General features: G+C 45.0%; 1 protein-coding gene across 2 annotated transcripts in view; it reads left to right on the plus strand.

Moving 5' to 3' along the window:
- The first annotated feature begins 296 nt into the window (after window positions 1–296).
- RFC1 (replication factor C subunit 1) overlaps window positions 297–23,846 on the plus strand; it is a 73,126-nt gene continuing 49,576 nt past the window's right edge. The window contains exons 1-4 of one of the 2 annotated variants that reach the window (XM_058670188.1): window positions 297–407; window positions 13,262–13,390; window positions 15,983–16,058; window positions 18,867–18,989. In XM_058670188.1, coding sequence (XP_058526171.1) covers window positions 405–407; window positions 13,262–13,390; window positions 15,983–16,058; window positions 18,867–18,989 — 331 coding nt within the window. In that variant the 5' untranslated portion in view covers window positions 297–404. Of the gene's footprint in view, window positions 408–1,521; window positions 1,633–13,261; window positions 13,391–15,982; window positions 16,059–18,866; window positions 18,990–23,846 lie in introns of those variants that run through there. The other variant, XM_058670187.1, reaches the window with a different exon arrangement.

Below are 23,846 nucleotides of genomic sequence, written 5' to 3' on the forward strand. Positions count from 1 at the left end.
CCTGTAAGGCGGTATCCGCCCCCCGCTACGCCACACGTGTCACAGGGAGGGACCCCGGTACCCCGCCTTCCGAAGAAGCCAATTCGTGAGGCACCACGTGGGCGCCCCGGACACGACACCCCTCCTCCGCAGTCCCGAAGTACCCCGCGAAGGAGTCTCCCCTTCCCGGGCCCCCCGACCTCCGGGGCGGCACCTGGGCCCACGTCGCACCTCCCGCCTCCGGGCGGAGCCGACGAGGCGGGGGAGGCGCGCCGCCTGACGTCATCTCCGCGCGCAGCTGCCTGCCGCTCCTTGCACTTCGCGGGAGAAGTTGTTGGCGCGCATGGATCCCGAGTCTCGATAACGGATTCCCCCGCCGGCCCGCCCGCCCACCCGCCCGCCGGCGCCTCAGCCCTGGGGTGGCGATGGTGAGCGCCTTGAGGGGAAGTCGTGCGGCCTGCAGGCTTGGAGGGGGGAGGGCTTTGCAGGCCGAGCGTGGAGGAGGCATTCGTGGTATGCAGAGTGGGGGAGGCCGGCGGTGAGTGGCTCCCGAGGTGCAAGCAGGGGGTCCCCCCAACCCCGGTCGCGGGGCGAACGACTTGGCCCAGCCCGCGGGCTGCAGCCGGGAGAGCTGGCGCTCGGGAGTTGGATGCAACGCGGCACGTCCCTGTTCCCCCATCCCCCTCTCCTTCTGGAGGAAGGGAGGCAGGAAGAAGTCATAGTGGTGTGTTGGGAGCGCAGCTGAAAAGTTTTATTCCTGTTGAGCGTCGCCCCGCACCTAAGCCTGCGTCTTCCCTCAGGAACTGATTTCAAGCTTTGGGTCACGAGCCTGGAGGCTGCAACAATGTTTCTTAGGAATCAGTTGTGTCCGGCCTTGTTGATCAGAGATTCCCTCTCCCTCCGACCCGGGAAGGGGGACGTCTTTTTCCCCAGTTCAGTCTTTTGGAGACTCGAGGGCGTGGTAAAGAAGATATTTTATTTACAGGGGTTCCCAGGATAGGCAGAGGGTTCCCGCGGTGGGTTTACCAGAAAACAAATTCCCAAGGAGGCGAGTCAGGTGATCTGTTTGACAGCTGTCATCCCTTATCTGCTGCTGAGAGATCCTGTGAGGACTCCCACGGCCTCAGTGCGTTATTGCTTATAGGCGGCCGAACACCGTGACAGTGAAATCGTTATGCAGCTGGCAGATCAGACATTGATGAGAAGGTGGCAATGAATAAGCTGTTCGAGGTGTTTTTTTTTTTTTTTTAAATAATTTGAAAGACGTGATGCTCCATTAAGCCAGAAGTCAGTAGCCAACTATCGTTTTGTTTTCCGACCTGTCTGAATGGCAGCATTCTGGAGGGGGAAATGAGTGGGAAACTTTGCAGCTTTTTGTATTCTCAGAAAATGGTCAAATAATGATGACGTACACAACCTGTCCGTGGAGTTCCGGTTGATGTGAGTCGGTTGCTTTGCATACAATTCCAGCGCCCACCAATAGGATTTACAGCTGTTAGAGGCACTTTTTTTTTTTTTTTTACTTTACCGAGTTTGACGGTTATGCTCCGAGCCTAGGTGTTTCTGATAGGCGCTGTACTGTCTGTAAAATGGTCGCTGGCCTGTTTCCGAGTTCAAATTGGTGAGATGTGGCATCCTGAAAGGGAAGAGGAGGTGGGTGATGCTTGGATTTAATAGTATCTATTACTGTTGTATGATAATTTAATAGTTACGTAGGCCTGGGCAGGTAAATGGCTCACCTGTGATCTCTTTAAGCCTGTTTTCTTAACGGCAAAGGAAAGGTAAATGATTGTAACCTTAAAGGATTGTTTGGATAGTTACATAGGCTTGGAGGAACATGGTTGGCAATGAAGGTGAGCAATAGCGTGAATTTTCAACTTTCAGCCTGTCAGATACTATTATTTTTAGTTCTTTCTGCTTTCTGGAGTACACAAAGAATCTGCAAAAAAAATCAGGTAAAATGGCTCACTTTCACTATTTGGGAACCAGTGAAGGTTCAAAGTTAAATTAAATTAAATTGATATTTAATTTAGCCCTGCAGTCTCAAGTGCAAAAATTAGCAAATATCTCAACTGAAATTCTATTCAACAAGATTTTTGTTTAAACACCTGTGTCCGGGGTTTGTTATAGGACAGTGATTGTTAAATGTCTGGGTCACAGTTCCTTTGATGAATGTGGTGAGTGGCATGCAAATTCTTTACCCAGAGGAGTACCCGTGGATAGCTGCACACTGTCTTAGGGGATTCACCTGTTTTTTGGAGCCCAACGGTAGATGAAAGACGAACAGCTGTCTCCCTGGGAACTGCATGCCGTTTTTCAAATTGTTTCCAGTGCAGAGTTATCCAGAAAGGAATAAAATGGTGTATCCACACAGTGGAGTACACTGCAGCTGTTAGAAACCTGAGGAAAGTGATCGCTGTGATATGCACCAGTGATGAAACCTGGCCCCCGTCTTGAAAGTGCCACAAAGCACGCGCCGCCAGCGTCTGTCACCTCCAGAAGTGGGACATGTGTGTTTGAGAGGGGAACAAGGGAGACATTTTCCTCTGTGAAATTTTTTTTGAAAGACTTATTTATTTCACTTGGGTAGTCAGAGTTATGAAGAGAGAGAGATCAATCTTCCAGAGTTTCACTCCCCAAATGGCTAGAATTGCCAGAACCTGGCTTCAGCCTGGCCCAGCCCCAACAGTTGTAGGTATTTAGAGTGTGAACCAACTAATAGACACTCTATCTCCATCTCTTTCTCGCTGCCTTTCAAATAAAAAAAAAAAAGAGTAAAGAATACATTAGCTATTAAAGGAGTAGAAATAAAAACAAAAGGAATTAAAAAGCCATGTAAACAGTTTGAATTGCTGTGATATTTGCGCAGAATGTCAAAACCTGAGAAATGCGCATTCTCAGTAAGTTATAGTGAAGTTCCTGATATAGTTACTGGAAGCGTGCCTAAGATTGTGTTAATCTATACTAAAGAGTCAGCCTTTTTCTTTCTTTAAAGTTTTTTTTTTTTTTTTTAAAGATTTTATTCATTTTATTACAGCCAGATATATACAGAGGAGAGACAGAGAGGAAGATCTTCCGTCCGATGATTCACTCCCCAAGTGAGCCGCAACGGGCCGATGCGCGCCGATCCGAAGCCGGGAACCTGGAACCTCCTCCGGGTCTCCCACGCGGGTGCAGTGTCCCAATGCATTGGGCCGTCCTCAACTGCTTTCCCAGGCCACAAGCAGGGAGCTGGATGGGAAGTGGAGCTGCCGGGATTAGAACCGGCGCCCATATGGGATCCCGGGGCTTTCAAGGCGAGGACTTTAGCCGCTAGGCCACGCCGCCGGGCCCTAAAGTTTTACTTATTTGATCAGGAAGGCAGATTTACAGAAAAGAGGATACGGAAAGATCTGCCCACTGGTTCACACCTCAGATGACTACAACAGCCAGAGCCGATCTGATCCAAAGCCAGGAGCTAGGAGTTTCTTCCGGGGTCTCAAAAGTGGGTGCAGAGTCCCCAGGACTTAGGCCATCCTCTGCTGCTTTCCCAGGCCACAAACAAGGAGCTGGATGGCAAGTGGAGCAGCTGGGACACGAACCAGGGCACATATGGGATGCTGGCCCTTACAGGAGGAAGACTAGCCTGTTGAGTGACTGCACCTGCCCCAAGAGATAGCCTTTTGAACAACTGTCCTGCCAGTCTAAACACATTATAATTTGAGGGACTTTATTGCCCTGCTGCATGTGCCATACTTCTCACCAGTTTCCTGTGTAAAATGCTCCCCTACGAACAGCACTGTGCCCTGTTGGAGTAGCTTTTTAGTGGACTCCTTCAGATTTTTTACATGTAAGAGTTAATCTATAAAATAGTTTTATTTTTTGTTAAATTTTTAATTTTCTTAACTAAAGCTTCATATTTTTTTTAAAGATTTACTTTTTTTACTTGAAAATCAGAGTTAGACACACACACACACATATATATATATATATATATATATCTATCTATCTCTATCCTCATCCTCTGGTTTCTTCCTACATTGCCATAATGGCCAGTCTCCCATGTGGGTACAGGGTCATCTTCTATTGCTTTCCCAGGCCACTAGCAGGGAGCTGGATTGGAAGTGGAGCAACCTGTGTGAGATGCTGGTGCTGCAGGCAGAAGATTAACCTATTATGTTACCACACTGGCCCCTTAACTAAAACTTTTTGCTACACATTTTGCAAAGTTAAATACAAGTGCCAAGAATACATATCTTTTCTCTCATCTTAGGAAAAGAGCCCCCTCCAGCTTGCTCTCTGTTCATACTTTGGCAGTATTTTATTAGTATTTTTTAAGAAGATGAATATATTAGAAAGGGTTACAGAGAGACAGAGATACCTTCTCGCTACTGGTTTCACTCACCACATAGCTGCAGTGGCCAGGGCTGGGCCAGGCTGAAGACAAGAGTTTTATCTGGGTGTCTTACTTAGGTGCTAAGACCCAAACATTTGGGCCATCTTGCTGCTTTTTCCAAGGCACATTTAGCAGAAAGCTGGGTCAAAAGTGGAGCAGCTGGGACATGAGCCAGCATCCACATGGGATGTTAGTATTATAGGCGGTGCCTTTACCTACTATATCACAATTCTGTCCCCTAATCTTTGTTTTTAAATTTATTTAGTAGGGCTGACATTGTGTTACAGAGAGTTAAACAGACACTGTATTACAGAGAGCTAAACAGCCACCTGGTATGCCAGCATCCTATGTGAGCACCATTTGGAATCTTCGCCTCCCTGCTTTTCCATAGTAGGCAGAGGTCCAAGTACTTGGGTTATTTTCTGCTGCTTTCCTAGCATTAACTGGGAGCTGGGTTGGAGCCAGGACAGCATAGGCTTAAACCAGAAATCCAGTATGGGATGAGGTGACTTAACCTGTTGTACCATAATATTGTCCCCCAGGCCTTAATATAATTTTAAGTAAATACTTAAAAATTGTCTTTCTGTGCTGCTACCAGTGTGGCGTGGTATATTTTAGGTATGTCGTTTTGCTTTTTTTGCATGTGTGATTTTTTAAAAGGTTGTTTATTTGAAAGTCAGAGGCACAGAGATAGGGGAGACGAGAGGGAGAGAAATCTCCCAATCACTGGTTCACTCCCCAGGTGCCTATAGCAGTTGGAAGTGGACCAGGCTGAAGCCAGGAGCCCCCTATGGCAGCAGGGACTCACCTGAGCCAGGTCTGCTGCAGCCCAGGTATTTTACGTCATTATGACCGCTCATTTTTTTGTGGATGTAGGAGGTTTTATTTCAAAAATAATTTTTGTTTATCTTTAAAAAAATGTTTGCTTTATCTATTTTTGACTATTTGAAAAGCGAAACACCAGAGGGCAAGAGAGATCTTTCATTTGAGGGTTTATTCCCTAAACAGCTGTAGTAGCCGCAGGTAGGCCAGGCTTAAGCCAGGATTCAGCCTGGTGTCCTGGCCGCTGAGCTGCCACCTGCTGCTTCCCAGGATGCGTTAGTAGGAAGCTTGATAGGAAGTGGGGTAATAAGGCTCAAACCAGGCACACATGTAGGATGTGAGTATCCACACCATGGCTGAATCTGCTGTGGCACAGTGCCTGCCCTGACAATTGAAAGAAATTTTGAACTTGTTGGCACAGGTCACCAGCTTTAACTTTTTGATAACTTTTTGAGTATTGGAAAAATTTTGGTACAAAGTCTTGGCATATGTATGTTAAAATTGTACTCAGATGCCTGATAGCCAGCTTTTCTCAATAATGTGACAGTGGAAGAAGTCTTTTTGGGGGGAGGGTTATAACCTTTTTTTTTTCCTGAAAGCATTATTTTTTTGAGAGGGAAGGAGAGAGAGAGGGGAGAGAGAGAGAGAGAGAGAGAGAGAGAGAGAGAGAGAGAGAGAAATAGAGAGAGAAGAGTGAGTTTGCTCCCTAAATGACTGCAGCTGGTAACTGCTGGGGCTGGACCAGGCTGAAGCCAGGAGTTTATTCCAGCTCTCCCACATGCATATAGGAGCTCAGGGCTTGGGCCTTGTTAACAGATCCACAGAAGTATGGAAATTTCTTTTGACTCGGCTTTGTGGCATAGAGGATTAAGCTGCTGCCTTGCAATACTGATATCTCATATGGGCACTAGTTTGAGTACTGATATGCTGCAGTAATAAAATGCAACCCAAAACTATAATTTTGTACCTTTGTGTAGGCACCTTTTCAAGTTATAGAAAAGGGGCTGATACTGTGGCATAGTGCTTTAGGCTTCCACCTGAAGAGCCAGCATCCCACATGTTACCGTTTTGAGTTCTGGCTGCTGCACTTCCATTTAGCTGTCTACTAAAGGCCTGGGAAAAGCAGTGGAAGATGGCCCAGATGTTTGGACCTCTGTCACTCATGTGGGAGACCCAGTGAGCTGCTAGCTGCTGGCTTTGTCCTGGCCATTTGGGGAGTGAGCCTTGCAAAGGGGGAGCTCTACCTGTGACTCTGAGCTTCAAATAAATAAATAAAATTCCTAGCATGAAAAATCATTTGCTTGTTTCTTTGACTCAGTGTGGCTTTTTTCAAAGTTATTTTTATTTGAAAGGCAGGTTTACAGAGAGAAAGAGAAAGAATATCTTCTTTCTACTGGTTCACTATCCAACAGTGGCTGGAGCTGAATTGAGCTGAGCTGAAGCAAGGAGCCAGGCACTTTCTCTGGGTCTGCCATGTGGGTACAGGAGCCCAAGAATTTGAGCCATCCTCTGCTGCTTTCCCTGGCCATAAGCTTGGAGCTGGATTTCATGTGGAGCAGCCGGGGCACAAATTGGCGCCAAATATGGGATGCCGTAGGTGGAGGATTAGTATACCATGCTACTGCATCAGCTCCAGTTTGGTATGTTTTCATGTGCAGTGGGCAACTTGTTAAAACCTTTCTTTGCTTGCCTAATAATGTGCAAGAGTAGGGCCTACAAGGGTTGGAAATTACTTACTATATGGTGCAAATGGCGCACTTCCATAAATATTTAATGAGCGAATCAGTACAAAAGAATTTTAACTTACAATAAAATCAACCAGAAGGTGACAGTTGTGTGCAGACATCTTCTCTGACCCTTTTTTTGCATGACTTTGTACTTAAGCTATTAAAATATTTAATGTTTCCTAGAGACTACACTGTTTCTTATACTATAGGTTTCTTACTGCCTTAAGTTTAATTTCTGCGTCACTCAAATGGCTCACATTAGAATTTTTGACTCAGAAGTTTGTTGTTAAGACAGTTGACTTCTGGATGGGCAGAAATCGCAGTTGGTTGTCCCGCCTCGGAGAACGGGTGAGCATGGAGATGGAGCCTCAGTGCAGCAGTAGTCTCAGGTGCCTCTGCTGGTCCAGTGCTGCAGCTGCGAACCAAGAACTTCTCTTTAAAACCAAAGTAGGCAGCTGTTTCTGTTTTCTGTTCAGTTTTGTGGGTTGCTTTATATGTGTGGATTAAGCTTCTGTGATATACTGAACTGAAAACTTCTGTGATATAATGTTTCATTGAGACAGCAGTAATATTCACTGATAGAAAATACTGCTTCAGTACTTTTTTTAATGCATTTTTTAAAAAGATATTTATTTTTATTGGAAAGGCAGATATACAGAGTGAAGGAGAGACAGAAACATCTTCTGTCAGCTGGTTCACTCTCCAAGTGCCTGCCATGGCCAGAGCTGAGCTGATCTGAAGCCAGGACCAGAAGCTTCTTCTGAGTATCCCACCCAGATGGTGGGTGCCAAGGCTTTGAGCCATCCTCTGCTGCTCTCCCAGGCCACAAGCAGGGAGCTGGATGGGAAGTGGAGCAGCCAGGACATGAACTGGGGCCCATATGGGATCCTGGAGTATGCAAGGCGAGGATTTAGCCACTAGGCTATCATGGGGCCCAGACCAGCTGCCAGTGGAAATGGGTCATTTTGCCATCACGGGCTCTGTTCCTCAGCTGTGCAGACCGCAGATATAGACTGGGCAAAGGAGCCATTTCTAGTCCCTGCTTCTGTCCCCTCGCTGTGCTTCATTTAGTCTGTTCTTTATTTCTTGTGCTCTGCTTAGTTTTTCAATGACATTAAGAGCAGGGAGTAGAAGGAAGGCTTTGTGAGAACAAAGACCTTTGCCGGTTGTGTTTATTCCTAGCGCCATGAGTAGTTCTCGGCTGGTATCATGAGTGATGAATGAGTGATGGCATGAAGCAAGTTACTGTAGCCCCTTACAATTCTTCAGTGTTGGAACCTGTTAACATTGTTGCAAAGATTTTTCAGACCACACTTCATTAGCTTGTGTGCTTGTCTGAGAAGTTCTTGCCCTGTAGTAGACCTGATTATATCAGTAATATTGATTATATATGTAGAAGCATTTCTGATTTTTTAAAAAAATTAATTTGCTTGAAAACAAATTTTAAAGAGGAAGTATCCTGTCAAAGTGAAAGTGTTTTTTTCCCTTAGCCAGACGAACGTAAGAATAACATCAGTTATAGAAAATTAGCTTTATAATAGTCTCACCCACTTTCCTATAGCCCTTGAACCTTTTTAACCCTAATTAACTATGTAAAGATTGTCCAAAAAAAAATTAGCTTTAATAATTTAACTCCTAAGTAATAGTGTTAATTTTATGCCTTCTTAATTGATAAAAACCTTTTAGGTAAAGTCATAACAAGCAGTCTCAATTAAATATTATTTTAGTACACAATCTCTAATTTTATTTGAAAGGCAGATCTACAGATAGGGGGGAGAGAGGCAGTGAGCGAGTGTGCGAGTGGTCTTGTATATGCTGGCTCATGCCCCAGATGGCTGCGGTGGCTGGAGCTGAGCTGAAGTCAGGAGCTTCTTTGCGGGTGTCCCATGCAGGTGCAGGGGCCTGGAGGATGTGAGCTGTCCTTTGCTGTTTTCCTGGATGATGCTGACCTCCCTTTGACCAGTCGGATGGAAAGGATGAGACAGAGGATCTGCACATTGGAAATTTTGACAGATGTTGCTGGATTATCCTCTCGAAAGGTGCTGGCAGGTTTTCTTTTGTCAGCAGTCTACAATTTAAGCATTTAGGGGCTGGGATGATGGCTCAGTTGGCTAATCCTCTGTCTGCTAGTGCAGGTTTCTGTATGGGTACCCATTTGTGACCCAGATGCTCCACTTCCCATTCAGATCCCTGCTGGGAAAACAGCTGAAGATGGTCAAAGTCCTTGGGTTCCCACACCTTCATGGGAGACCCGGAAGAAGCTCCTGGCTCCTTGCTTTGGGTCGGCTTAGCTCTGGTGGTTGTGGCCACTTGGAGTGTGAATCAGAAGATGGAAAATCTTTCCTCCTCTCTGTAATTCTGCCTTTCCAGTAAAAAATAAATAAAGATTAAAAAAAAAAAGACATGTTGGTTGGCATTTGAATGTCTTTTTATTTGTCTACTAGTGATTTTACTAATCTTTCTATTGGGAAATTTTTTGTTGATTTGTAGTAACTTTCATGCAATGCATATGTTTCTTTTTAAGTTGGTGGCTTGTATTTTAACTTCTGCATCTTTTATTTTTATTTGGTCAAATCTGTTTTTATGGCATCAAATCTTGTTCTGCTCAGAAGTCCTTCCCTTTGCCAAAATAATAAAAGTGTCTTAAAATGTTAGTTTTCAGTCCCTTTGTTTAGCAGGAATTATTCTGTGTGAGCAAGGGGCATGTTTGGCTGCATTTTTGGGCCTGAGATTAGCTGCTTGGCTTGTTCTTCTGCATCTCATGAAATCTTTGAAGCTGTGGAGTACTTGATGGGGGATGTTAACGGGAAGACGAAAGTGAAGTCACGCTCTATGAATGAAGGTCCAACTTCTGACCTTTGCCTAATACGAGTTTGTGTGCATGACAGCTGCTCGCACTAGATACAGTCGAAAAAAGGTGGGAGTCGCCTGGCTTCCATGCCAACAAAGTCCTAAAACTTGAGGCTTTTGGTGTCCCCGCGTGAGAGCGGACTGTGTGTGTTCTTTAACTGTTACAGTGCTGCTGTGAGAGGGTGAGGAGGGTGAGGGAGAAGGGTCGGATAAAGAGAAAGGAAATGTGAGCGGACAGCCTAGCAGTGCTAGCGCTGAGGGGCCGTGCAGGTGTTTGTGCAGAAAGGAACGAAGGAGCTAACCATTCCCAACAGTTGGAGTGCGTTTTGTTTTCTCTTCTCTCCCACTGTGGCTTGGAAACCTACGCCTGCCTTCACTGGGTCGTTAACCTGTGAACGGTGTTTCTGTGGCAGGCACATGCCTCCTGTTTTTCAGTGCGTGTGTGTTTAAGCAGTCACTGTTGCTAGAAGACTCACTGAGTAATTTCAGAAGAGAAACGTTGCTACGAAGCTCTCATTTCCTCCAGAAGACGAAACAGCGCTGTCAGCCTCCAACCCCATTCTTTGCAAATCATCGGGAAGGCTGTGTTGTTCCTTTTGGTCCTGCTCTTTTCTCTTCGACACAGATGTCTCAGTTTTACGGCTGAGGTGTGCGTTCTGTGAGGAGTGGTTTTTAGATGTGAAATTAGTGTGTTGTAACTTCCGTAGCTGGGAGATTGCCAAGAGGAAATAACACCAAGAAACCTTTTACCCTTTTTTGTTTAATTTAGCATATCTAGGTACCTGTTGATCTGCTTTGTTTATTGGGTTAGTCACAAAAGGGTGTGTGTGTGTGTTTGTGTGTGTGTGTGATGTTTTACAATCTAGTTTGTAATTTTTGAGACTGTAAGTATAATATGTACTGCTGGGATTTTGGAATTAATTACTAGGTTATTTATACTTTCCAAGTCACTTTTTACATTATTTGGAAGTCAGAATTACAGAGATGAGAGAGAGAGAGGGAAAGGTATCTTCCATCTGCTGGTTCTCTCTGTAGATGTCTAATAGCTGGAACTGGGTCAGGCAGGAGCCAGGTGCTCTTCCAGGCCTCCCACCAGTTTCCCAAGCCATGACCAGGGAGCTGGACTGGAGATACAACAACCAGGATGAGAACTGTTGCCCATGCAGGATGCAAGTGTTGCGGGTAGTGGCTTTACTGGCTACGCCACAGCTAGCCCTTACAAATAACTTTGTAGTCATTTCCGTCACACAATAAAGAGAGGTGGATTGGACAGTTCGAGGTCATAGGGGCCGGCGCAATGCGTAGCGGACTAAGCTGTGGCACTGACATCCCACATGGCTGCTGGTTCAAGCCCCAACTGTTTCACTTCTGATCCAGCTCCCTGCTTCCCTAGGAAGGTAGCAGAGAATGGCTCAAGTCTTTGGGCCTCTGCACCCAGGTGGGAGACCTGGAGGAGAGTCCCGGTCCTGGTCCTGGTGCTGGCTTCTGGCTGTGAACCCAGCTCTGCCAGTTGTGGTCATGTGGAGAGTGAACCAGTAGGTAGAAGTTCTCTCTCATTTCTCTCTGTCTGTCTGTCTGTCTCTCTCTGTAAGTGTCTGCATTTCTCCTCTCTCTGTAAAACTGCCTTTCAAATGAAAGCAAATAAACAAAAGAATTCAAGGTTAAAACAGTAAAAATGAGAAGAAGGAAAATGATACATCTGGCTTTCTTGATAGGAAAACAGATCAAGTCACTTGTCTGGGGCCTTGCAGGTAGAAAGCTACTTAGCGCAGATTCAAACCAAGACCTTTTGATTGTAAGGTCTATTCCTTTTTTCTCTAGAGTTTCTTCAAAACTAAATTCTGTTCAAGTAGGGGAAACACATGTTAAGGATAAGAAAAATGTGTGATTTTAATTGTAAATGATACTTTAAATAGTTCAGTATGATTCATTTGACTCCTATAGTCTGTTGCAGGGAAGAACAATTGACAGTGTGTATTGTAGCATCTGCCATGGTTTGGAAGTGACCTGGCTGTGCTCCGTGTTGGAAGCTTGGCTCTCAGTGTGTTGATGTGGGGTGGTGAGTCCTTGAAGACATGGAGCCTAATGGGGGGCTAAGAAGGTTGAGTAGTTCTTATGGGTCTCCAAGTAATTCTGAGAGGGGATTGTTGTATGTGAGCAAGACTGGCTGCTCCAGCAGCTGGCTTCCTGTGGTGCTGTGTGGTTTCTGCCCTTGCAGGGGCTCCCATCCTGATGTGCTGTCTGCCCTTTGGCAGAGCTAAGGAGCCCTCCATGAAGGCTGGACCAGCGGGGCCATCCTGGTCTGGATGGGATTTTTTTTTTCTCTTTTTTTTTCTATAAAGTACTCAGCCACATGCATTTACACAATGTTTTTTTTTTCCAAATTCTTTATTTCTTCTTGTTTCAGGGGAAAAGGAGAGATAAAGGAGGACCCACACCCAGCCTCCCAAATGTCCCAGGACCCAGGGATGGGGAGCCACCACCCAGTGTCAACCCAGAGTTCCAATGTAGTGCATGTTCTGAGAGTTTTGACCAGGTGGTTTGGATAATTCTGAAATGCTGTCAATTTTGCCAGTCCGAGAGAGAGCAAATCTCACATTTACATAATTGATTATTTTACTTGAAAAACAAAGACAGGTTATTTCCTACCTGCTGGTTTACTCCCAACATGCCTGCAGTAGCTAGAGCTGTACTGGTCGAAGCTGGTCACTCAGAATTCAGTTGATACTTTCCAGGAAATTTGCATGGACTCAGTCATTTGAGCTGCTGTGTCCTGCTTCCCAGGGAATGAGTTGGCAGGAAGCTGGAGTTGAGAACCGTGCCAGAATTGAACCCAGGCATTCTGATGGAATTCAGGCATCCCACGAAGTGGCTTAGTTGCTTTGCCAAACACCTGCTCCCTCAGTTGTTTTGTTATAGCAGTAGGAAATGAAGATAGTATCAGGTTGTTTCTTCCGAATTTGGCAAAACCATGAAAAAATGGTTTCAGGATTCTTAGTTACTCAGATGACAAGAGTTGTGGAAGTCATTCCTTCCTAAAGCAGTGTAAGTCCCCTGGATACGGGTCATGTTCTTCAGCTCTTTGTTTTCTCCCCAGCTGGGCCTGGACTGATGGGAAGTGGGTGTGTGCGCATGACTGATCAATCTGTACTGCCTGTTCTTTCAGAATTGGGATATTGTTAGCAAACATTTCCTTGCTTCTTTGTTGTACTGTTTTTGGCCAGTTTTGAAATTATTTCTTAAAAGTATGATTGTATTTTTTTTGAAAGATCTTACATAAACCGGTTGACTCTCCAAATGCATGTGACAGCTGGGGCAGAGCTGAGCCAGGAGCCAGGAGCCAAAGCCAGGGTTTCCTCACAGGTGTGATAGGAACCAAGTACTTAATTTATTGCTTGCTGTTTCCTGGGTGTATATCAACAGGAAGCTAAGCCTGTCTTCTTATGTTATTGAAGTTAGAGTCTATGTAGTTAGTGTGTGCTTATGGGTCTCCTTTTATTTGCTTTAGGACATCCGGAAATTCTTTGGAGTTATACCAAGTGGGAAGAAACAAGTAAATGAGACGGGAAAGAAGAATGAGAAAACCAAGTCCACTGAGGAATCGTTGAAAACAAAGAAAGGAAAAAGGGAAATCAAGGTTAGTTTTCCGAGTACAATTTTACATCATGAAAGATGAACTTGGTTTTCCGGAACTTGAAATGTTAGGACTGTTGAGTAAGTACATATTTCTGCCCATTTTGCAGAAGAAAAAGAAACATATTGAGGCTACTGCTTTTCCTAATTTTATATATTCTTTCTTAGAATTTCCATTTGATTCCTTTTGCAAGTATGTATTTCTTTGATTTTCTTGAGTGTGTTTCTAGTAGATGCTTAATAATTCTTTTTTTTTTAAAGATTTATTCAGTTTATTACAAAGTCAGATATACAGAGAGGAGGAGAGACAGAGAGGAAGATCTTCCGCCCGATGTTTCACTCCCCAAGTGAGCCGCAATGGGCCGGTGCGCGCTGATCCGAAGCCGGGAACCAGGAACTTCTTCCGGGTCTCCCACGCGGGTGCAGTGTTCCAAAGCCTTGGGCCGTCCTCAACTGCTTTCCCAGGCCACAAGCAGGGAGCTGGATGGGAAGTGGAGCTGCCAGGATTAGAACCGACACCCATATGGGATCCCAGGGCCTTCAAGGCGAGGACTTTAGCCGCTAGGCCACGCTGCTGGGCCCAGATGCTTAATAATTCTTGCCTGCTCATCCTAACATCTATGGTACATCAGGATTGATCTCCACAAATGATCATTTCTCTCTAGTCTTTGGGTCTTATTTTAGTCATTCTGGGCTGCCATAAATAAAAGTGTAGACTAAGTGTAAATTTGTGTTCCTGTAGTTCTGGCGGCTGAAAGTGCATTGTCCAGGCTGGTCTGTCTCTTGTGGAGCTGAGCGCTCCTTATCCTGGCTTATGAATACAGCTGCCTTGCTGTTTCCCTGGTGCGTGTGGGTGGGAAGACAGGGTGAAGATGGAGTACTCTGGTGCACGTCTTTTCTTAGAGAGATGCTAGTCCCTCTGGGTTAGGGCTCAGTTGTTAGGACTTCACCTGGTCTTTTTTTTTTTTTTTTTTTCCATTTTTTAAATTATATTTTTGACAATCTTTACACAGTTAATTAGGGCACAAAGGTTCACGGGCTACAGGAAAGTGGGTAAGACTATCATTTCCACATTTTAAAGATTTATTTTTATTGAAAGGCGGATATACAGAGAGAAGAGACAGAGAGGAAGATCTTCTGTGCGATGATTTACTCCCCAAGTGAGCTTGACGGCTGGAGTTGAGCCAGTCCGAAACTAGGAGCCAGGAGCTCCTCCGGGTTTCCCACACAGGTGCAGGTTCCCAAGGCTTTGGGTCGTCCTCGACTGCTTTCCCAGGCCACAAGCAGGGAGCTGGATGGGAAGCAGGGCTGCTGGGATTAGAACTGGCGACCATATGGGTTCCTGGCACGTTCAAGGCGAGGACTTTAACCACTATGCTATTGCTCTGGGCCCCCACATTTTTTTTTTGTATCTGGGGTAAAGGGGGAGGGAAAGGAAGAAGCCCCACCCAGTCTCCCACCCATCCCAGGTTTCCGATGTGGGGCATGCTCCGAGGGTCTTGCTCAAGTAGTTTTGATAGTTCAACAGTTATGAATTGCTTCCAGTCTCACCATTCCAAGCACGGAGAAATTGCTGCATGATCCACTGGTTGACATAGTCCATCTTAGAGTCTCCGTTTGCCCTGTTTTTCACTGCCAGCGTATGGCTGGGGTAGTTGATTGATTTGTTCTGTCCTCTGTCTTTTCATGGTTAGGGATCTGAGTCCAGCAGTTTGATTGAGGGGATCCATAAAGAAACTTTGTCTGAGGTGAACCCAGACCCATCTTGTCTTAAATACTTATTTAGAGGTCTCATCTCCAAATGCAGCCACACCTGGGGCTAGGGCTTCCTCAGTTTGCAGAGTGTCAATATTCAGTTCACAGCATTCCATCCATGGTCATCCAAAATGTATGTCATTCTTGTGTTCAGAATACATTGATTATATTCTAGTAGTCCCCAAAAGTCTTAACTTATTGTGGCAGCAAATCCAAAATCCAGGGTCTGAGTATCATCTAAATCAAATAGGAGACTGTACGTGATTCTGAAGCAAAATCTCTAAGTGTATACCTGTTAAGTGCTTCCAAAATACAGTGGTGGAATAAATACAGGAAGGACCTTAAAAGAGAGAAAACAGGTCCCCAGAAAGTCCAGAACCTAGCAAGGCAAATATCATTAGGTTTTTGTTTTGTTTTTAATGCGTACTTGTGTGAACGTCAGGCCTACAGATAGAGGTAAAGAGATTGAGATGGCTGTGATGGCCAGGACCTGGTCAAGCTGCAGCTGGGAGCCAGGAGCTTCGTCAGGGTGTCTGCTGTGGTTGGCAGGGTCCCGAGTACTTGGACCGTCTGTTTTTGTCAGGCCATTAGCAGGGAGAGTTGGTTGATAATGGAGCAGCTAGCTCTTGAACTGGCATTTCTGTGTAATGCTGCATCGCAAGTGGTGGCTTAAGCCATCATGCCGCAATATCAGCCCCACTAAAAACCTCTGTAAAAGATTGTGTGGCAGGAGGGTGCTAATGGTGACTAAATGTTCCCGACTGAATCCAAATCTAACGAGAAAAAAGGCAGTAAGTTCTGTGGACTTCTTTGTGTTCTAATTGTGCAATGATGTTTACAGGTAAATAGCTCTTACAAGGATGATGACTCCAAACCAAAGCACTCAAACAAGAAAAAGAGGATCATCTATGATTCAGGTAATATTTTTTCTGAGGACCTTTATAGTCTTAAAATTAAAACACTGCATAGGATACTGCTTTCTAAACCTGAAGTTCTGAGGCATACAGCTGTAGTGATGTTAACACGTGCTGTGAACAGAGCACTGTTATATGCTCAGGTAAAATTTAAAACTGCTTTTTTTTTTTTTTAACTGCAGAACTTAAGCTAAGCATGTTATTGTATTAAAAGTTTATTAGGGCCTGACATGATGGCCTATTGGCTAAATCCTTGCCTTGCATGTGCCAGGATCTCATAGGGGTGCTGTTCGTGTCCCGGCTGCTCCACCTCCCATCCAGGTCCCTGCTTGTGGCCTGGGAAAGCAGTGGAGGATGGCCCAAATCCTTTGTACCCTGGCTCCAGTGCGGGAGACCCGGATGAAGTCCTGGCTCCTGGCTTCAGATTGGCACAGCTCTCGCTGTTGTGGCCACTTGGGGAGTGAGCCAGTGGATGGAAGATTTTTCTCTCCTTCTCTTTGTAAAATTGACTTTCAAGAAATAAATAAATCTCAAAATAATTTTTTTGAGAGACAGAGAAGAGAAAGAAAGAATAGTTTTATGCACCTGTTCTGTTCCCACATGTTCATGCTGGCCTTGTGCCAGGCTGGAGGTGTAAGCTGGGAATTGAAACCTAATTTAGGGCTGTCAAGTGGGTTTCAAGAATGCAGTCAACAGACCTTCACTGCTGCCTGCCAGATCTGCATTCGCAGGAAGCTGGAGTCAGAAGTTTTGGTTGGGTATCAAACCTAGGTACTGCAGCATGAGGTATGGGGTGTCTTTAAAAAAGTTGTTTATTATTATCTTTAGTTTGGGAAGTAGGCGGATAGAGAGCTTCTGTCCCCTAGTTTACTCCCCAGATGCCTACAGCAGTGCCACACCAGCACCAAAGTTTGAATCAGACATTCCATCCAGGTCTCTCACATGAGTGGCAGGGCCCTGACTCTTGATTCGTTCCCCACTGCCTCCATCCAGCGTGTACACCAGCAGCAAGCTATCCAGGCACTTGGATATGGGAGTTGGTTGTCCACTAGATGTCCAGATTGCGGGACCATTACATGGACATCTTAGCTGGCTTCTTAACAGCTTGCCTGACACCCACCCGCCATTTTAATTTGTGTTCTGTGTGAAGCCTTAGCATTAAAACTGAGGGTTAAGGGGCCCGGGGGCGTGGCCTAGCGGCTAAAGTCCTCGCCTTGAAAGCCCCGGGATCCCATATGGGCGCTGGTTCTAATCCAGGCAGCTCCACTTCCCATCCAGCTCCCTGCTTGTGGCCTGGGAAAGCAGTTGAGGACGGCCCAATGCATTGGGACCCTGCACCCGCGTGGGAGACCCAGAAGAGGTTCCAGGTTCCCAGCTTCGGATCGGCGCGCATCAGCCCGTTTTGGCTCCCTTGGGGAGTGAATCATCGGACGGAGGGTCTTCCTCTCTGTCTCTCCTCCTCTGTGTACATCTGGCTGTAATAAACTGAATAAATCTTTTAAAAAAAAAAAAACTGAGGGTTAAGGAAGGATTTTAAGACTGTCAAGGTTTTGACAGGAATGGCAAAGTCTGTGATTCAGTTGTGAAAGTGCTTGGGTGTTATTTCTCTGTCTTTTACTGCTTAATACAAGGGCTTTTGAAAGATTTGTGTCCTGTTCCCCAGATGTTAGCTTTTATTTTGGAAAACTGAAAATTTACTTGTTTAAACAGTATAAGACAGAACTTATAAATGCATGAATCAGAGGACGTAAACTCAAGTTTATGAAACATCGATTTTCTACTGGGTACCACGCCAGGTACTCTACGTTTTCTCCTGATTTATATTTGAACGATCTTGGGAATAGGGATTGGTTCCTGAGGAGTTCCACACCTATTTATTTGAACCTATGAAAAGGTTAGCTTATATTGCAAACAGAAGTAAAAGTGACAGGCAGCATTAAGGTGGTTACATCAGATGATCTTTTTTTTAAGATTTATTTTTTTAATTACAAAGTCAGATATACAGAGAGGAGGAGAGACAGAGAGGAAGATCTTCCGTCCGATGATTCACTCCCCAAGTGAGCCGCAACTGCCGGTTGTATGCCAATCCGATGCCGGGAACCAGGAATTTCTTCCGGGTCTCCCACGTGGGTGCAAGGTCTCAAAGCTTTGGGCTGTCCTTGACTGCTTTCCCAGGCCACAAGCAGGGAGTTGGATGGGAAGTGGAGCTGCCAGGATTAGAACCAGCACCCATATGGGATCCCGGGGCAAGTTCAAGGCGAGGACTTTAGCCGCTAGGCCACACCGCCGGCCCAAATCAGATGATCTTAACCATGTGCATTTTTTCTGGATTGTTCGGGTGGGCTCATTGAAGTCATAAGGAACAGGAGGAAGAAGAGTTTGAGAGAGATTTATGTGGAGAAAGCTCCGAGAATCTGAGTGATGGTGGTGTTTAGAAGGACTCCACTTGACACTGCTTTGCAGTTGGGGACCGTGAACTCAGCCATGCTGATGACTAAGAGAAACTGACAGAGGCCCGAAGTGGATTCTTTCCTGGAGTGTCCAGAAAGGAACAGAGCCTTGCTGACAGCTCGATGTTAGCCTGGAACCCTTCCTGGACCTCCAGACCTCTAGGACTAAAAGATAATGTGTTTGTGTTGTTTCAAGCCACGGGATAGTAATGCCTTGTTAAAGCAGCAACACAAAGCTTGGGGGAAAGGAATCTGGGAAGATACACAAAAGCACTGAATCGCGTTGATTCACAGTGACTATTTGAAAAAAATATGCATTGTGATTTTTTTTTTCAAAGTCTTATTTTCCTCTTACATACAGATTCAGAATCAGAGGAGACAGTTCAGATAAAAAATGCCAAGAAGCAATCAGAAAAATTGCCGTTGTCTCCTAAACCCAGTAAAACTTTACGGCAGGATCCTGTCACCTACATTTCAGAAACAGGTAAGGTTGCTGAATGCTCGTGTGTTTAGGGTTTGTAAAGTTTTAGAATATGTGCTTAGTTCTTGAGCTGTTTGCTAAATGTACCTCTTTCTCACTGAGTTTCTGTTGCTTTTTTTGTTGAACACGTGTTGAGCAGAATGCTCTAATCACCTTCGGCATCTTGCGTGGGTTTAGAGCCAGTTACAGGAGAATTAGCCTTTGGAATTTTTTAAGTGCTCTATACTGAATGATATACATCCAACCTTATTTTAAATTGTATATTAAGAGCCCGGCGGCGTGGCCTAGCAGTTAAAGTCCTCGCCTTGAAAGCCCCGGGATCCCATATGGGCGCTGGTTCTAATCCAGGCAGCTCCACTTCCCATCCAGCTCCCTGCTTGTGGCCTGGGAAAGCAGTTGAGGACGGCCCAATGCCTGCACCCGCGTGGGAGACCTGGAAGAGGTTCCAGGTTCCCGGCTTCGGATCGGCGCATAGCATCGGCCCGTTGCGGCTCCCTTGGGGAGTGAATCATCGGACGGAAGATCTTCCTCTCTGTCTCTCCTCCTCTGTGTACATCTGGCTGTAATAAAATAAATAAATCTTTAAAAAAAAATCGTATATTAAAACATTACTAGGTCATTTTAATTACTTTTGGCTGTAAGTTTTTTATCTTTCATGTTGAATCTATTAGTGTGTATTGTTTTTGTGATTCATAATTTAGCACAGATTGATGTGAATTCTATTCTGTGGTGATAGTAAAGATTTTCCATTTGACTTTTAAAAAAATTAACTATTTTTATTAAGCCTATTAATAGAGAGAAGGAGAGATAGTGAAGATTTTCCATTTGCTGTTGCACTTCCCAAATGGCCACAGTGGATGGGACTTAGCTGAGCTGAAGCCCAGGGGCCAGAAGCTTCTTCTGCGTCTCCCATGTGGGTACAGGGTCCCAAGGTTTAGGGTCATCCTTTACAGCTTTCTCAGGCCATAAGCAGGGAGCTGGACGGGGAGTGGAATAGCCAGGACACTAACCAGTACCCATATGGGACCCCAGCACTTGCGAAGCAGGGAATTAGCCATTGCACTGGGCACATTCCTTTTTTTTTTTTTTGTTAAAGATTATTTTATGCTTAAGTTTTTTTCTCTTTTAGAAATTTATTTACTAATTTTTTAGAGAGCCAAAGAGCCAGGAACAGAAGGCAGACAAAAAACAGAGAAGGTGGGAGAGAACATGTGTGAGCAAGCAGGCTCCAATCTGCCGGTTCATTCATCAAATGCTGTATGTTGGTAGGAGCTTGGTCTCAGTTTCCCGTGTTGGGGCAGGAGTCCACATGCTTGAGTTGTCTGCTGTCTTGCAAGGAAAGCATGAAGGAAGCTGGAGGCCAGAGCCACGGCAAGGCGTGGAACCCAGCTATTCTGGTGTGAGGCATGCACAGTTAACAGCTGCGTCAAATGCCTCTCCTTTATGTTTTTTTTTTTTTTTTTCCTGCTTTAGCTTAAAGAGTGATCAAAGAGTAAGGTATGTGTCAATGATTTTATAGTGTGGATGTGTCTCAGAGAGGGTTCTTTTATGTGCGGAATCCCTAAGTTAATATTGTTGTCTGAGGAGGAAAACTTGGAGGAATTAATGACGTAATTTTGATTCTAGCATTCCTAGAAGAGACCATAACAGGAATGAGTCTGTGGTGTGTATGAAATGGCCATACCCAATGCCTGACACGTACTAGTAGACATCCAAACAGACCAAATAGAACTAGACGGTTGGCAGGTGAATGTCATAGGCTGCGTGAGCTCTTTATTAATGAAGTTGCTAAAAATGCTGAAACACAGAACGTGAGTGGAGTGAACATAGGCTTTAGAAAGGTTTGAGTAAGCTTCCATGTTTCTTTGTTTTGACAGTGGTAGCTTGCCTTTGGGCTTTTTTGTTTAATTTGTTTAGTTATAGAATAAAGAAAAAATTGCTTATAAATATCTTAATAGCTAACCATTGACTAGTAACATGTTCTGGGTTGGAAAAACTCAAATATTTGTACTGCATAAATACATTTATTTTTAACTTTTAAATTGTATACATTTTATTTTTGATAAGTTTTACATATTTGATTAGAGTGCAAGAGGGTCAAGGGCTAGAGGAAAGTGGGTGAGACCATTGCTTTTACATTCTCTTCTTTGCTTCCTGTATTTGAGGGGAAGGGGAGAGATAAAGGGAGAAGCTACACTCAGCCTCCCACCCATCCCATGCCCTGATGTGGGGCATGGTCTCAGGGTCCTGCTCAAGTGGTTGTGATAGTTTGACAGTTCTGCATTTCTGCTGATCTTACCACTCCAATCGTGATGCGATCTCTGCAGACTCCACTGGCTGACATATTTATGACCGGTAATGTTAACTGAGCATAATTCCAGAGGCAATTAGTACTCTGCAAGTTAGTTTTTTTGGGGGAGTGCTAAGTGAGAGGGAAAAAGGATATAAGTCTGTGAGTTGAGAAAATAGTAGCAGAAAGTGTACCTGAGAAAGCAGCAGAGGATCGTCCAGGTTCCTGGACCCCTGCACCTACACGGGGACCTGGAGGAAGTTCTGGGCTCCTGGCTTTGACCTGGCGCAGGCTTGCCTATTGTGGCTGTCTTCGGAGTGAACCATCAGGTGGAAGATATTCTCTCTCTCTGCCCCATTAACCCTCACCCTATAACTCTGCCCTCCAAATAAATATATTAATTTTAAAAATAGTAGCAAAAATTGCTACCAAGGGGTGTGTATGTGTTTTTAGAGACATGGTTTTGTGTATCAGAAGAATAGATAGGTAAAGGCTCTGTTTGGGAGTTTTTCTAGGGTGTTTTCAGGGAAGCCTAGAGTGATTGAGATAGAAGTTGAACTGCATTTCTTTGAGTATATATTTGTTCAAAAATCAAGATGTTTTTGTATACTGATTTTTTGCATACGGGTTGAATGTAAAAAGTTGAGGCTGGATTAAGTATTTAGATGACTATATTTTTAAAAAGATTTAAAAGATACACAGGGCCTGGTGCGGTAGCCTGGTAGCTAAAGAACTCGCTTTGCACGCCTGGGGTCCCATATGGGCACCAGTTCATTTCCTGGATGCTCCACTTCCTTTCCAGCTTCCTGCTTGTACCCTGGGAAAGCAGTAGAGGATGTCTCAAAGCTTTGGGATCCTGTACCCACGTGGGAGACCCAGAGAAGGCTCCTTGGCTTCAGGTCAGCTCAGCTCTGGCCATTGTGACTCCTTGGGGAATGAAACAGCAGATGGAAGAACTTTCTAAATCTTAGAGAGGGAGGGAGAAAGTCAATCTTGCATCTGCTGGTTCTCTCCCTAAATGGCCCCAGCAGCCAAGACTGGGCCAGGATGGGTCAGCTTCTAGGTGACTCTAGCTTCTCCTAGGTGTCCTGCGTGGATGCAGCAGCTGCCCACTTTGGCCATCCTCAATGCTTTCCCGGGGGATTAGTGGGAGCTGGATCACAAGTGGAGCAACTGGATCTTTTTTTTTTTTTTAAAGATTTATTCATTTTATTACAGCCAGATATACACAGAGGAGGAGAGACAGAGAGGAAGATCTTCCGTCTGATGATTCCCTCCCCAAGTGAGCCAAAACGGGCCAGTGTGCGCCGATCCGATGCCAGGAACCTGGAACCTCTTCTGGGTCTCCCACGCGGGTGCAGGGTCCCAATGCATTGGGCCGTCCTCAACTGCTTTCCCAGGCCACAAGCAGGGAGCTGGATGGGAAGTGGAGCTGCCTGGATTAGAACCGGCGACCATATGGGATCCCGGGGCGCCCAAGGCGAGGACTTTAGCCGCCAGGCCACGCCGCCGGGCCCGCAACTGGATTTTAAACTGGTACCTGTGAGAGATGCTGGCACCACAGTCTGGGCCTTATCGGCTACGCCACAGCACCAGCCCCTGATTAATATTGTTTTACCGAAATAAATAAATAAATAATTCCTTCACTTAGCCCTTTTTCCTTAGATAGCTGTTTAAACATATATATATGTCTCTGTATACAAAATTTTATTGTAAAATGTTTGCAAATTGCAAATTCAGTCTCTCCCTGTTTTACTTTTTAAAATTTATTTTTATTGGAAAGGCAAATATACAGAGAGGAGGAGAGACAGCGAGAAAGATCCCTATCCATTGGTTTATTCCTCAAATGACCAACAACATCTGGAGCTGAGGCAGGAGCCAGGAGCTTCTTCCGGGTCTCCCATGTGTATGTAGGATCCCAAGGCTTTGGGCCGTCCTCTGCTGCTTTCCCAGGCAACAATCAGGGAGCTGGATTGGAAGTGGAGCAGCTGGGATACAAACTGGCACCATATGGGATCCTGGCAAGTTTAAGGTGAGGATTTTAGTCTCTGAGCCATCATATGGGGCGTACTTTTTCTTCCAATATATAGAAATAACCTATTTCATTCTTTTAAACTTTAAACTTCTGCATATAAGTAAGTGTTCACTTTTCTTGTTCTCTTATTTTTTCTTATTGAATTATTGATGTGACCATACTTATTTATACTTTCGTCGTAACGTGTTTAATAATGAATGGGCAATTCACAGTGAAGCATAATACTTAAAGGCGAATAGTGGCATGTGAATATTTAGCCTGGTAGTTAAGATGCCAGTGTCCCATTGCGGAGTACTTTGCCTTTATTTCTGATATTTGTTCTCGGTTTCAGCTTCATGTTAATGCAGAGCTGGGGACAGTACTGATGGCTGGTATAGTTGGCTTCTTGTCAGAGACTTGGATTAAGTTCCAAATTGGGCCCAGTCCCAGCTGCTGTGGCATTTTGAGTAGTGAGCCACTGATTGAAAGCTCTTTGGCTATGCCTTTTGGGCAGATAGAGAAATAATTTGAAAAGTGGAGGGGCTGGTGCAATGGC

The sequence above is a fragment of the Ochotona princeps genome, chromosome 11 (assembly GCF_030435755.1).
Source record: "Ochotona princeps isolate mOchPri1 chromosome 11, mOchPri1.hap1, whole genome shotgun sequence".
NCBI classification, from domain to species: domain Eukaryota; kingdom Metazoa; phylum Chordata; class Mammalia; order Lagomorpha; family Ochotonidae; genus Ochotona; species Ochotona princeps.